Below are 14,796 nucleotides of genomic sequence, written 5' to 3'. Positions count from 1 at the left end.
TTCAGGTGAGGCTTCCAGTTTATTAGAAACTCATTTGATAAAAACTTTAAAACCTTTGAAAGAGGAGAATCATTAACAAATGAGCAGATCCCAAATGTATTCATATATATAAAACATAATAAAAATAATATTCAGAATTGGATCCCAGAAGCAAAACAAGATCAGCATTATTATGGCCTCAATGTATGTGTCCTCCCATCATTCATGTAGAAATCCTTTGAGTAGGGGTTGGGGGAGGGAAATGGGGACAAAAACATGAGAAGTGGTAGAAATGGTTAAGTAATGCACCTTCTGTCTGGCGAATATAATGTAACCCTTCTATTAATTACAATAAAAATAAAAGAAAAAAAGAAATTCCATGAGTACACACAAAAAGTAAAACATCTGTATTATTACAATCAGAGCTAAAACAGAGTTTGTGAGACACACTGGTTCCCTTATTCTTTTGAGACAGGAGACTGCAGCCCAGAGAAAGTCTAGACATGGTGTCCATATATTTAGCCCAAGGTTAAGTTGTCAAGGTCCCCAGCACAGCTGCCAGCCCAAGGAAGGAAGGGGATCACAATCCAGTCCCTTCATCCTCTCCAGAGCTGTTTGTTTTAACCCTTGGGTGGCTAACTCTCTGCATTCCAAGTGCTGTCAAGATAGAGTTCCAACCTCTCAAAACTTTTCCAGGCTTCACAGCTCAGCTTCAGAGTTCCCTATAGTACTCATTACCTAACTTATATAACTGTAACCCCTCTGTAAATCACCTTTGCAATAACAATAAATAAATAAATACTCAATCATGTTCACTATATTATAACTGGTGGGATGGGAAAATGGACTCAAGCCAACAGTTTGAAAGGCTCCCAAAGAGCAAAGACTGGAACCAAAAAAACTTTTTTTCATTATTTAACATGTCTAATGCCTAAACTAGTCAATGTATTGCATGGTTTCACAACAAATACCACATGTAGTTTTGAAATTTGAAATTATACTTGGCACTCAGAAAAAATAAAGTTGTATTTGCATGTACTTGTGTGTCTATATATTGTAACTTTTTTGTTTTGTTTTGTTTTAATTGTATTTTGTTGTCGTGATATATAGAGGGGTTACAGTTACATTCATCAGGTAGTGGGTATATTACTTCTTGAACATTGGTACCCCTTCCCATGGATTTTCTCCTACTTTTTATATACATGCTTTGTGTATAAGTATTTAAATGGTAAATATAAATTTATAAGCTTAATATAGATACGAATGTAAACACATAAAGAAAACTAAGCTTAGCTGAGTATGGTGGCTCACGCCTGTAATCCTAGATACTCAGGAGGCTGAGATCTGAAGATCAAGGTTCAAAGCCAGCCGGGGAAGGCAGGAAAGACCTGAGATTCTTATCTCCAATTAATCTCTAGAAAAATGGAAAGTGGGGCTTGGCTCAAGGGTAGAGCGGTAGCCCTGAGCTGAAGAGCTCAGGGACAGTGCCCAGGCCGAGTTCAAGCCCCATGACCCACAAAAAAAGGGAAAACTAGGCTTTATTATAATACAACTTTAACATTTCTTTTTTTCATTTTTCTTCTTCTGCGTATGTGGTACTGAGGAATCAAACCCAGGTCTTCATGCATGCTAGGCGAGCACTCTACTACTAGGCCAAACTCCAGGCCCCAACATTTCTTTATTTATTAAAATCATACCTATACTAAATCTCACTATTTTACCTTACTCAAAGAATTCCCCATAAAGTGTCTTATTTAGTCATTCTACATCTTAAAAAGAATAAAAACTGAAAATATTTTTAAAAGAAAAAAAGTGTCATGAGATCCATTTTAATAAGGCTGACTAACGTTACTAAGTATATAACACTGTCTAATACCAAATTATCATTAAAATAAATTGCTAAGATGAGAACCCCAACTATAATTTTAGTTTAGTCAGATATGGATATGACTCCTAGCCTACATTTTTCTGGAAAGATTGTTCATTATCCATTTTTCTGGCTCTGAGCCATCACCATTATAATAACAATCTGGTCTTTACAAGGCCAAGGTAAGGAGATGTCATCTCTTGTAAGAACAAATCACTTCCGGTGTGACATTTAAATTTAAATATAACCCAAGTGTCACCTTCCCCTGTCTCTCTTCAAAGGTAACTTCTTCCCTAGTGTATGTGGAAGAAAGGAAGTGTGTCATTTTTCAAAGGGGGTGTGTCATTTTTCTAATGGGACATGTCATTTGTCTGTTCCTGCATCTTTCAGTGAGCACTTGTTGCTCTGTGAGTGTTACTCTGTGCTACCATCTGTGGCTCAGATTTTGGCATGGAGCATTGAGAAGGGTGATACAGGGTAGGTGAAATTTCCTGCCCTTAATACCCTTACAACTACAGGTGATAATGGGCTTACGGCCATGGAAAGAATTTAATGGCATTATCAGGTACCTGGATGCAAATTATGACTCTTTCCAAGGGGGAGGGAACTAAGAATATGAAACTTCACTGGAGAGAGAAGGTGGATAGGATCCCTTAGACAGCAAATGTCAGCATTCAGTCTCACTTTCCCTCCCCAACCATCTCCAGGCTCACTGTCCCCTCTCCCTTCCAGAGAAAGAATATTTTTTTCTAACTTTCTCAGTACATATTTTTGTTCCACTTTAAGAAAATGTCTAGCTGAGCACCGTGGCTCATACCTGTAATCTTAGTTACTCAGGAGACTGATCTGAGGATCATGGTCTGAAACCTGGGAAGGAAAAATTAAGCATCACAAGAGAGCCCAAAGTGGAGCTGTGACTCAAGTGGTAGAGCAGTAGCCTTGAACAAAAAAGCTCAGAGAGTGCCTAGCCCCAAGTAAGTAAATGAAAAGGTTTCTCCCCTTCTCTTCAGAGCTAGAGCTTGGCAATTAATTCCCTCACTACTTAACCTGGTAGCTAGGTGCTGGTGACTAACATCTGTAATTGTAAGTACTTGGAAAGCTGAGATCAGGAGAATCGTAATTCAAGCTTGCCAGGAAGAGAAATTTGGGAGACTGCCTGCTCAATAGTTGAGTGTGGTGGCAGGTGCCTGTCATTTTAGCTGTGTGGAAGGCTGACATTAAAGTGGTCATAGTTCTAGATCAGTGCCAGCAAAAAATGGTTATAAGACTCAATTTTTTTTTGCCAGTCCTGGGCTTGAGCTCAGGGCTTGAGCACTGTCCTTGGACTTTCTCAAGGCTAGAGCTCTACCACTTGAGCCTCAGCACCACTTCCAGCTTTTTTTTCTATGTATGTGGTACCGAGGAATCGAACCCGGGTCTTCATGCATGCTAGGCAAGCACTTTAACCACTAGGCCAAACTCCCGGCCCTATAAGACTCAATTTTAATGGAAAGAATCTGGATGTGATGGTACACATCGGTCATCTCAGCTGCAACAAGAAGATAGATCACAATTCAAATATGTACTCCAGCAGAAGGCAAGGCCTTAGATCAAAGATTACCATTGGAAAGGAAAGACTAAGACATGGCTCAGTCGTAAAACACCTGCCTAGCAAGTATGGTTCTGAGTTCAAACTCCAATATCACCACTACTACCAACACCTGCATACAAAATTTCTTATACTATGAATTAAGAATTCCAAATTTTCAATAAATAAGAAAATTTCCTCTCAAATTATAAAAATGAACTAAGCAATATTTAGCATTAGTCATAAATCACTGGGACAGTGTTCATACCAGTAAAATTGAAAATTTATATTAAATCAGCATATTGTGAAATAGTATTTATGATTATTTTTTGAAGGGCTGGAGTTAAAATATAGTGTCTTGCATACAGTAAGATAGTCCTCTATACCTGAACAATGATGACTTTTAGTGTCAAATTTTATACTTAAAGCCTTGCTGTGATTTGGTGAAAATCTAGCTAGAGCCTAAAGACATAATTTAGAAAGTAAAATATCAAATACGTTGAAACTTGACTCTCTGATTAAAAAATATTCTTTTTTCTCTGTCTATTTTTGTTTAGTACCATGAAATATTTTTCTTCTTGCTTTGGAAATATAAGCATAGCCCTATCCTGTTTTAATTAGCTCTTCTATTGGAAGCATTATCTTTTGCTACAAAGTTGTAAGAACTCATTTATTAAAAAAAAAAAAAAGGAGGAGCCAGGAGTTTGGCCTAGTGGTAGAGTGCTTGCCTCGCATGCATGAAGACCCGGGTTCAATTCCTCGTTACCACATACATAGAAAAAAAAGCCAGAAGTGATGCTGAGACTCATGTGATAGAGCTCTAGCCTTGAGAAAATTCCAAGGACAGTGCTCAGGCCCTGAGCTCAAGCCCAGGACTGGCAAAAAAATAAGGAACAGGCCGTTTTTTTAAAAATAATTTTTTACTGTGATTAATAGAAGGGTTACATTATATTCACCAGATAGAAGGTGCATTACTTCACAAACATTGATACCCTTTCTCATGGCATGGTCCCCATTTCCCTCCCCCCTCCCCCCCCCCCCCCCCCCCGCTTATCTTGATTTCCCCCCTTCCCTAACCAATTTCAAATAACCAATTAAGCACATATAAAATATATCAGATAACAAGGTGAAAAATTGTAACAATATGAGATAACCAAGGGATGGCAAAAGAGATGAGCAATAACATAGTACATTAAGGACAACAGTCACTCATTATATGGCTCTTGTTTCCTTCTCTTGGAGGTCCTTACATTTAGTGTCGTACGATTTGGCCTAATGTCTCTAGATTTTGTTCTATTGTAAATCTCTGCTAGGAGAGCCTAAGGTTTCTACTGATTAGGACAAATGAGGGAGACTATTGGGCCTATGGAACAGGCTGTTTTTAAAGCATACTGATAAGATACTGTCTTGTGACTTTGGCTAGCATAAGCTTTCCCAGCTTGGGCACTATAAAGATTTTGGTTGAAATAAATCTTGGCAAGGGGAGGGGGCCATCCTGTGTATGGCAGGATATTGAGTAACACCCCTGGCCTGTACCCACTAGGTATCAGTAGCGCCATCTAGACCCTTAAATTGTGGCAATGGAAAAATATTTCTAGATATCGGTGATGGATATGTTTTTTTCCTTATCTAAGAGGTTCAAGCATAAAATGATGGTTTAAGAAAAGCAATGTTAGCTGGGCGCAGTGGCTCAAGTGTCTAATCCTACTACTCAGGAGGCTGAGATCTAAGGATCAAGTTTCAAAGCCAGCCCGGGCACAAAAGGACCTGAGACACTTATGTCCAATTAATCTCTAGAAAAGGGGAAGTAGGGCTTGGCTCAAGGATATGGCGGTAGCCTTGAGCTGAAGAGCTCAGGGACAGCGCCCAGACCAAATTCAAGGCCCATGACCCACAAAAAAGAAAGAAAGAAAGGAAGAAAGAATGAAAGAAAGAAGGAAGGAAGGAAAGAGAGAGAGAGAGAGAGAGAGAGAGAGAGAGAGAGAGAGAGAGAGAGAGAGAGAGAGAGAGAGAGAGAGAGAAAGAAAGAAACAAAAGAAAAGCAATTTTGGCTAGGAGTTTGGCTTGCCTAATATGCACGAGTTCTATTCCTTGGTACCACATACATAGAAAAAGCCACAAGTGGTACTGTGGCTTAAGTGGCAGACCACTAGCCTTGAGAAAGCCCAAGGACAGTGCTCAGGCCCTGAGTTCAAACCCCAGAACTGGCAATAAATAAATAAATAAATAAATAAATAAATTTTAAAAAGTAATTTTTCCTCCCAGAGAACAAGTGCCCCCCCCCCAACCTCTGGTAACAATAACAAAATCTGGCCAAACACAAGTAGTGCCAAAGTTGAGAACATTGTTATAAAAGTAACATACATTATGGTTGAGGGCGAGGAAATAAGATTCACTATACTTTTACGAGAGAACTATAGCTACATTTAGCTTTAGGGGACTACCTTGTGGGCCTGTACTGCTAGCATCATTTCTACTCCATACTCCATTTCCCTTCATTTTCTCAGGGGTGAGCTGTCTGAGCAAAGCCAAGCAGTTTCATTCCTCTGTGCAAGTGGAATTCAGAAAGTTGCCATGGGATTTGATCTAAGCCAAAGTGAAAGACAAAAATGGTGTGTGCTCTCTCATGTGGACTAGGTCTTAGACATGGATTATAAGAATGTCAAACAGGTTCAGTTTTCAGAAACAGGTACTGAAAGGAGAGAGAGATTATGTAGGGAGCTGAATATGCTTGAAATACTTCATACAAGTGTATGAAAATAGAACAACAGCCAGGACTGTGACCTAGTGGTAGATTGCTTGTCTAGTGTACTCGAAGCTCTGGGTTTGAGTCCTCCATACCACATCCATAGAAAAGGCTGTGGTGCTGTGGCTCAAGTGGCACAGCACTAGCCTTGTGCAAAAGTGTTGAAGGACCGCACCCAGACCATGTATTCAAGCTCCAGGACTGGAGAGAGGGAGAGAGAGAGAGAGAGAGAGAGAGAGAGAGAGAGAGAGAGAGAGAGAGAGAGAGAGAGAGAGAGAGAGAGAGAGAGAGAGAGAGAGAGAGAGAACACTGATAGAGGGGGTGAATTTGATTAGGAACATTATATGCCTACAAGAAAATATTGCAATGAAACCTCCTTCTATAACAAATAGATGCCAATAATAATGGAAAAGAGGGGAAAAACTGGAAGTCAGCAAGGGAAAGGATGACATTGTCCAAAAAGAAATGTACGAATTACCTGACATATAACTGCAACCTCTGGGAGCAAGCTATCCAAGGATAGTTCACATGAGGAAACAACTGATCTTGGTTGTCTTAGCTGCTACCTTTCCTGTGATCCCTAATTCTGCTAATATTTAGCCCCGGAATTTTCAACCTGCTTGTTCAGATTGTTTCTTCTGAATTGAAATCCATCAAGCTAATAAAAAAAGGAGCCTAGGCTAGGATGCAGTTCAGTGGCAAAGTGATGTCCTGGGCTCCATCCCCAGTACCAAAATAAAAGGAGCCTCATATAAACTGCCTTCTGGAGTTTTACTATGGTCTATTGGAACAGCATGCAGAACTTGTCCTGTCTGCCTAAAATGCTCTTTCTGAATGATCCCACATTGCCCTATTCTAGTCTGTCCTCATTCAGCAGGAAGTAGTCTAAAGCAGTCATCACCCCTGTTTTCTCATGGCAACTAGTTTCCATCTGAGAAAGTGTGAAGGAGAGGAAGGTGAACTCTCTGGTAGATAAGGATAAAAACTAGGGACATAGGGGCCAGGAGTGTGGCCTAATGGTAAGAGTACTTGCCTAGCATGCACAGAGACCCTGGTTCAATTCCTCAGTGCCACGTACACAGAAAAAGCCAGAAATGGTGCTGTGGCTCAAGACCTCTAGAAAGCCCAAAAAACAGTGCTTAGGCCCTGAGTTCAAACCCCAGGACTGGCACGTGTATGTGTGTGTGTGTGTGTGTGTGTGTGTGTGTGTGTGTGTGTGCTGGGACTTGAACTGTGGCCCTAGGCACTGTCCCTGAGCCTGGGCATTTACTCAATGCTATTGTTCTACCACTTAAGCTACAGGTCTACTTCCAGCTTTTTTGGTGATTAATTGGAGATAGAGTCTCACAGATTTTCGAGCACATGATCCATGTTCCTCAGATGTCAGCCTCCAAAGTAGGTAGCATTACAGGCATGAGCTACCAGCACCAGGCCTACAAACTAACTTTTTGTGAACAGTACACTGTATCTAAGACCCTAAATTGTAATCAAAGCATAGTCAAAAGAGACAGTGTAGTTTTCTAAAACCTCAAAAATGCCCTAACTCTAATGTACTGAGAAATAAAAGGTAAATGGTTATGGCATGACAAGCCATGTGCACAAGTATGTGAAAACGGTTAAGGGAAGTGGCGCTGTGGCTCCAGGGGTAGGGGGGAAGCCTGGAGCTGAAGAGCTCAGGGACAGTGCCCAGGCCCAGAGTTCAAGCCCTATGACCAACCAAAAACGAAAACAAAATAAAACAAGACATAGAAAAAAAAGAAAAGAAAATGGTTAAGCAGGAAGTAACTAGGAAATCCAATGAGGAGTTCTGATGTGTGTACCAAATCCACTAGGGTTCTGTATGAATGTACAAGCTTCTACCTCTGACTTGCTTCAGGATCCTGAATTGGTAAAGCCTGCTAAGGCATGTGTGGTTCTGCCACATGCTTCATGCACTTGCCTGAGGTAGTTTGCTTCTGTTGTCCCAGGGCAAACAGGACAGTCCAGGAGAGTTCTTAAAGATCCAGCCAAGACAAGTGACAACTTGACAACTTCCAAGATTCTCATGGAAATTGTTGTCCTGTGAGAAATGCTGTATGAGGACACTACTACAAAACAAAAAAGTTGTTACAGATAGGCGACAGTGGCTCATGCTTGTAATCCGAGCTACTCAGGAGGCTGAGATGTAAGGATTGTGATTTAAATCCAGCCGGGGCACGAAAGTCCCTGTGAGGCTCATCTCCAATTAACCACCAAAAATTGAATGCAGCATTGCGCCTCAAAGGCTAGCTTTGAGCAGAAAAGCTCAGTGACTGTGCCCAGGCCCTGAGATCAAGCCTCATGACTGACAAAAAGAAATAAAATGTAAAGTGCTATATTGCTGCTGCTTGATCATGTGCGCATGTTCTATACTTTTTTTTTTTTTAAGTCAGTCTAGACTGACCCATCATGACCACCATCCCTAGAAACCGCTAGGGTTTCTGGGATTTCAGCTAGGAATTCTGGGATTTAGGCGCGGTTCCGAATGCGCATGCGTAGAATGCCACCCACTTGGCGTTATTGTCTGAGGTAGTTCGCATCTGTTCAGAAGACTCTGAGGTGAAGACAGAGTCGGTGAACGAGCTTGAAACCCAAGAAAAATCGTAGGAATTGTGCTCAATTGGTACAGTTTTTGTTATAAATTCTCGAAAACTCCATGTAGCTGTGGCTAGAGGCTTCGTTTCTTTGGTGGGCCGTTGTTTCTATACAGCATTTGAAAGTAGGTGTTTTTTTTGTTGTTTTCTGTTCGTGTTTTTTCTTCGTTATCTCCTCCTTCGTCAATACTGTGACAGGAACTCAGGGCCTTGTGCCCTTTATTCATCGAATTATTCATTTGGGGATGTGTTCGTAAATGCCGGCGGTACTAGGACTTGAACTCAGGGTCGGGCCGGTGTTCCGGAGCCATTTTTCTCTCATGGCTGCCACTGTGCCCTTTGAGCGCCACAGCTGCTCAACTTCAGCCGAGTTGTGAAATTTCAAAGAAATATAAGTAGCAGGGTTGGGAGTTTGTCCTAGCGGTAGAGTGCTTGACTAGTATGCACAAAGACTCGGGTTCAATTCCTCTGTACCACATGCATAGAAAAAGCCACAAATGGTACTGTGGCTCAGGAGGTAGAGCGCTAGCCTTGAAAAAGCCCTAGGACAGTGCTCAGGCCCTGAGTTCAAGGCCCAGGACTGGCAAAAAATAACATAAAAAATATATATGTAAGTAGCCTTACCAGATTAATTTCTTCTCCCTTTCCCGCCCCCACACACAGTAAAGGCCATTTGTTCTTCTCTTTTAGCACTCCTGTCTTGTGTGACCATGCAAGAATATTTAGAAAACGAAATGGAAGATACAGATGATGCCAAGGCATACTGCAAAAAGAACCTCTTTAAAAAGCCTTTAATTCGTGAGGAAAAATCTCTACAGGAAAAACTTTATGACCTTTATATTGAAGAATGTGAAAAAGAACCTGAGATAAGGAAGTTCAGAAGCAAGGAGACCTTGCTAGACAAGCTAATGAAGAGAGAGGACTTTCCATGTCTTGTAATCAACCTCAGCCAAGGGAATTGGGACTTTACTGTTATGATCAAAGATAAAGATGGCTCCATTTCAGACTGTACTACACTGCCTTATTCAGAAGAGACATTGCTTGAGTATTTAGCCGCAGAAGAATTACCTCCTTTTGTACTCAATATTCTGGAAAACTCTGAGGTGAATCTTTCCCACCATGGCTGTGTCATAGCAGAGATCCGTGACTATAGGCAGTACAGTAAACTAGCTCATTACCAAAGCCGGCATGTTCTCTTGAAACCAACAGTGCAGAATTTAATGGAGTCCATGAGAATTGGTAGCCATCGTTGGACTCCGGAAGAGAAATTTGAGGTTGAGAACCAGATGCTCTTAGCACCAGCAGATCCACTCTGCCTTGGTGCTTCTTTCTTGGGCAACAAGAACAAGCTGGGCAATAAGCAGAATATGAAGAAAAAATCAGGAAAATGGAGCTTTTTAGGGTCTCCGTGGCCTTCTGTGAATTGGCAACAAGAGCTGCCTAAATTCACAGCTCCTCCTGAGCTCGAGGCAAAGATTTCTTGCCGAAAACGAGCAGAAAAAAGAAGGGGATACCCCCATAATGCAACAATTTTAACAACAGTGAAGTATGTGGATACATGGAAGCAGAAACCCTGTGAATTGGATGTGCCTTCTCATGTAGATGTGCAAAAATATGCAAAAGGAAAGCCGTCTGCCCCATCGGGTGACTCACAGAAATTAGCCTGTCTTGCTCCTGAAATAAGAGAAATGCTTACATGGAAACCCGGCTGTGAGTTGAAGATGCAGTCATTTAATAAACCATTTGTCCCAGAGAATATATGGGCACCTAAAAAATCTAAACATGAGCATTCGATGAGTGCCTCTAACATCATCTCAGGTAACTCTTCCAATGTCTTTATGGCCAATTCAGACACTGTTACTATATGCCAGAAATCTGTCCAGACCAACTCTGTATTCCCAGGGTCCCTCAAGACATCACCTAAGTCCAGTGACTCAGCTGTCAAAGACTGCTCTCGGAAGGAGTCTGATTTGCTTACCACCAGGTGGGTTCATTTTCTTCCTCAGCATTAAGAAAGGTGGGAGTCACAGCTCCAGATTCATGTGTCACTTTTTTATTTTGCAGATCTGTACAGAGGTGCCCAAGACCCACTCAGTTGGCACTGCAAGTCAGTAATGAGATGAAATTCGAGCATGAAGTCCCTGCTCCTGCTTTCCTGCCCCTTCCTCCTCCTCCTGCTCCCAAGCCAGCCAGCCTGGCTCAGGAGTTCAGTACAGGGGTAGGCCAAGGGAGCCAACTGCTTCCACCTGCCAAGCTCCCTGCTAGCTTCTCAAAAGGCGTCCAGACCACCAGAAGCTTCAATTCAAGTAGCCTGAAAGTCAGCAAGGTTGAAGACACAGAACAAAAGGCTTCAGTTCTGGTAAGTGACTCGGTCAATGGCCTGGTCTGTCCCTCTGGTGCCCTCATTCCGGGACAGGTTCCTCATCCCAGTGGCTGCATGGTTCCAGGAGTCCAGCTGCCTGACCAAATTGACATTGTGAAACCCACTACTCAATTGAAGCTGCAGTTTATTGTGAATCGTAGTTCCCATCCCATAACTGTACAGATTCCATCTAGTTCTGTCATCGTGAACTCCCAGCCCACGCTTTATCAGTTACTCCCACAGCAACAGTCTCTACAACATCCAGTGCCCCAAGCTTCTGTTGAGGGATCTAACAGGCAGCAGGCCCCAATGTCTCAGCCAGCTGTGGTCATTACAGTTGATAGATTGGGGAGTTTTCTACTGCCCCAAGCAACTCTCCTGGAGCAGTCAACACCTGGGCAAAACATTTTTCTGCAGAATTTCCAGCCCCCTCCTCCTGCCCAGCTACAGCAGGGGCAGGGACAGGCCCAGAGTGCACAGCCAGGGGTCAGGCAGGGTCCATTCCCTGAGGCCACATTGACCATGCAGAATGCTCAGCCTCCTCACTCCAGGCACACAAACCAGAGGAAAGGGAAAGCAAAGAAAGCCACCCCAACTGTTCCAAAACCCTGAGTCTTGCCTCACTTGGCATCTCACAAAGCACACCAGCTTGAACTCAAATAAATTTCAACCCTTTACTTAATTTTTGGTACTTTTACTAGCTATATAGTTTATATTTGAAAGTTCAAAGTTTGCATAGTAGCCCAGGCCTATGAATTTTTATGGAGAATCAGGGAAGGGCATTTACACATTGGCATTGCTTTACTTATTTGTCTCTTGATTCTGGACATGGTTATTTTTATTATTGTGTCCTAATATGATTCCACATTGAAACTAGGTTCACTTTAAAGTCTTCCAAATTAGAGTTGCTCTAAACAATGAAATTACAAGGGTACATGTCATTTTAATATTTAAGCAAGATGAGCTGTTTTTAGGAGTTTCAATTAAAATAAAAATATAAAAGTTTTAAAGAAGACAGTTGACTCACACAGTTGAGAAATAAAGTTCTAGGACTTTTCTACCTCTTAGAATGGAAATCCAATTCCTCAATTTATAATTTTTAGCCCCTGGCTGCCCTCTCCCATTTTCTGTCTCTATGAAGTGGAGACTCTGTGACCCTAATGCAAGTGCCCTGTTCTGTGTGTATCCTTTGGAGACGGGCCATTTCACTCGCCATGATGTCCTCAAGGTTCACCAGTTTTCCTGTGTCTCAGGCTGGTCACTGTAAAAAATGATTTCCTAGTATGTGATGAATAAGGAAGTAGGGACATATAGAATATATGTTATTATATATTTATATATTTGAAGTGAAAGAAAAAACTTCTAGGTGAATGTGTTTATTTTGTTTCAAAGGTTTGTTTACAAAGTATGAAATGTCATGACTGAAAATGGTTTTGAAAAGCAAAGCAACAGAAAATACAATAAATAAGGTATCACACAGGCATTGAATCCATGGGTCAGGAGCAATTTGATTCCTTTGACTGTCTCCTGCCCCTCAAAGGTCCCCTTGAACACTGTGCTCCCTCTCAACCCAGCTCCCCTCTTCCAGACTAGTCACTGGTCTAAAAATGGCACTACTGGGGTGGCGTGTGTGTGTGTGTGTGTGTGTGTGTGTGTGTGTGTGTGTGTGTGTGTGTGATGCCCTATTGTTTGAACTCAAGCCCTGGGTACTGTCGTTGGGTTTATATGCTTGAGGCTAACACTTTACCACTTGAGTTACTGCTCAACTTTTTACTTTTAGGTGTTTAATTGGAGATAAGACTCTCATAGGCTTTCCTGCCTATGAGGAAATTCAGTCTCCAGATCTCAGCCTCCCAGGGAGTTAGGGATTATAGGTATAGACACCCCAGCCTAGCTGGGGTGGCTTGTTGTCTCTCACTGTCTGTATTTAATTTCCATTTTATATTTACATTTACAGTTATAGTTCCATTTTTAGAAAAGTACATTCCTTGCAAAAGGTAAGTGAACACTTGAAATCTATTTCATGGTTCACCTTTTTTATTTCCATACTGTTCTTAGATTTCTAAATCATTTGTTTCTCTTATTCCTTTCCTGTACCCATCAAGCACTTAGTCTTCACTCACCAAGGCTTTTGCCTCTCCATTAGTTTTCTTTCTTTTTTTTAATCTTTTTTTTTTTTTGGTGCTGGGCATGGGACTTGAACTCTGTCTCTAAGCCTTTCTACTCAAGCCTAGGGCTCCACTACTTGACTGAGCTCCAGTTCCACCTCCAGCTCATTTGATTATTAATTGGAGATAAGAATCTCGGGGATTTTCCTACCCTGATGCTCTTAAAGCATGATCCTCAGATCTCAACCTCCTGAATGGTGTTCAATGTGTCCTGTAATGAAATTGTACAAAAATGTGTTACTTGTCTGGTAATATAAAATCAGTAAAAAGATGTATACATGTAGTAATACGTATCAGGATAAGATTTATTTTCTTATGTTGTCATATGTACTTGATTAATTTTGGCCTGAATAATAGTTGGTCATTGGTGTGTAGACCATTCTGCTTATCTGTTCATTTACTGCCTTTTGTATCTTTTCCATTGCAAATTTGAAGCATAGTCTGCCTGCATGAATTCATTTTTATAAGTATACATGTATGTTTTTTTTTTGCCAGTCCTGGGCTTGAGCTCAGGGCCTGAGCACTGTCCTTGGACTTTCCTCAAGGCTAGAGCTCTACCACTTGAGCCTCAGCACCACTTCTGGCTTTTTTCTATGTATGTGGTACCGAGGAATCGAACCTGGGTCTTCATGCATGCTAGGCAAGCACTTTAACCACTAGGCCAAACTCCTGGCCTATACATATATGTTTATCTTCCCTTTTCTCTCACCTCCTAAAAGCAGAAAAATGGAAATGTCATCATCAGTTCTCAAAACAATTAGTAAAGAACCAGTACTATGGACTGTTGTTGTATTGTATTGTTCTACTGTCGTAAGGATACTGTTCAAGAAAGACCGGACCAACTTCAAACCAGCTAGTCCATATTTCCTTGGGAGAGAAACTGAGCCCATCCCAGCATCCTGTACATCATTGCCAATGGTGCTTCCAGCCAGAGCAGAGAACAACTACGAGGAAGAATTGATGCTCGACCTTGGGAGCCAAGAAGACACCTGCTGCCCTCACAGGGTCACCAGCTTTGGTGTTCTTCCTCCCTTTCCATCTGGTCTTTTCAAGTACTGCTGGGAGCTACAGCAGAAGCTGTGCTTGAGTGCTGGTGCCCTCCCTTGCTGGGGAGGGAAATAAATTCTGTTCTGTTTGTTTCTCATCAGCTGGCCTTTGTTCCTTCTCTTCCAAGGGTTCCCATCTGGATTGATCATTTGAAGTAATTGCCACAAGTGTCCTGATTAAATTCCCACAATGTGTATTTATTTTCAAACCTATGTGAGGAGGATTCCCTACACAGCTCAGCTTGGTTTAGGCTTAGGTAACATGGGAGAAAAAGAATAGAGAAGGAAGCATGTCACTTGAGAATCTAGATCTTATTCAGACTTCATCTGATTTTATCTGTCAGCAATTTAAACTAGAGTCACAGTATGATCGACTGCCAGTAGAAAGTGAATGTTATGTGTATTAAAATGGGCACTCATGCCTGGAATTGTGGCCTTCTGGTAGAATG

General features: G+C 41.6%; 1 protein-coding gene across 3 annotated transcripts; it reads left to right on the top strand.

Moving 5' to 3' along the window:
- Positions 1–8,705: 8,705 nt before the first annotated feature.
- On the top strand, positions 8,706–14,424 carry LOC150040477 (transcription factor SPT20 homolog). 3 transcript variants are annotated; one of them, XM_090325894.1, is made up of 5 exons: positions 8,706–8,800; positions 9,462–10,755; positions 10,836–11,130; positions 13,091–13,130; positions 14,024–14,424. In XM_090325894.1, the coding sequence occupies exons 2-4, from the start codon at positions 9,482–9,484 to the stop codon at positions 13,094–13,096; spliced, it is 1,575 nt and encodes a 524-aa protein (XP_090182020.1). In that variant the 5' UTR covers positions 8,706–8,800; positions 9,462–9,481; the 3' UTR covers positions 13,097–13,130; positions 14,024–14,424. The 3 variants fall into 3 exon arrangements, with proteins under 3 accessions (XP_090182020.1, XP_090182019.1, XP_090182018.1); XM_090325893.1 differs by lacking the exon at positions 13,091–13,130; XM_090325892.1 differs by lacking the exon at positions 13,091–13,130 and having other exon boundaries at positions 14,021–14,424.
- Positions 14,425–14,796: the final 372 nt, after the last annotated feature.

Source organism: Megascapheus bottae, chromosome X, assembly GCF_031878675.1.
Source record: "Megascapheus bottae isolate mThoBot1 chromosome X, mThoBot2.hap1, whole genome shotgun sequence".
NCBI classification, from domain to species: Eukaryota; Metazoa; Chordata; class Mammalia; order Rodentia; family Geomyidae; genus Megascapheus; species Megascapheus bottae.
This window is presented reverse-complemented; position numbering and strand designations above follow the sequence as displayed.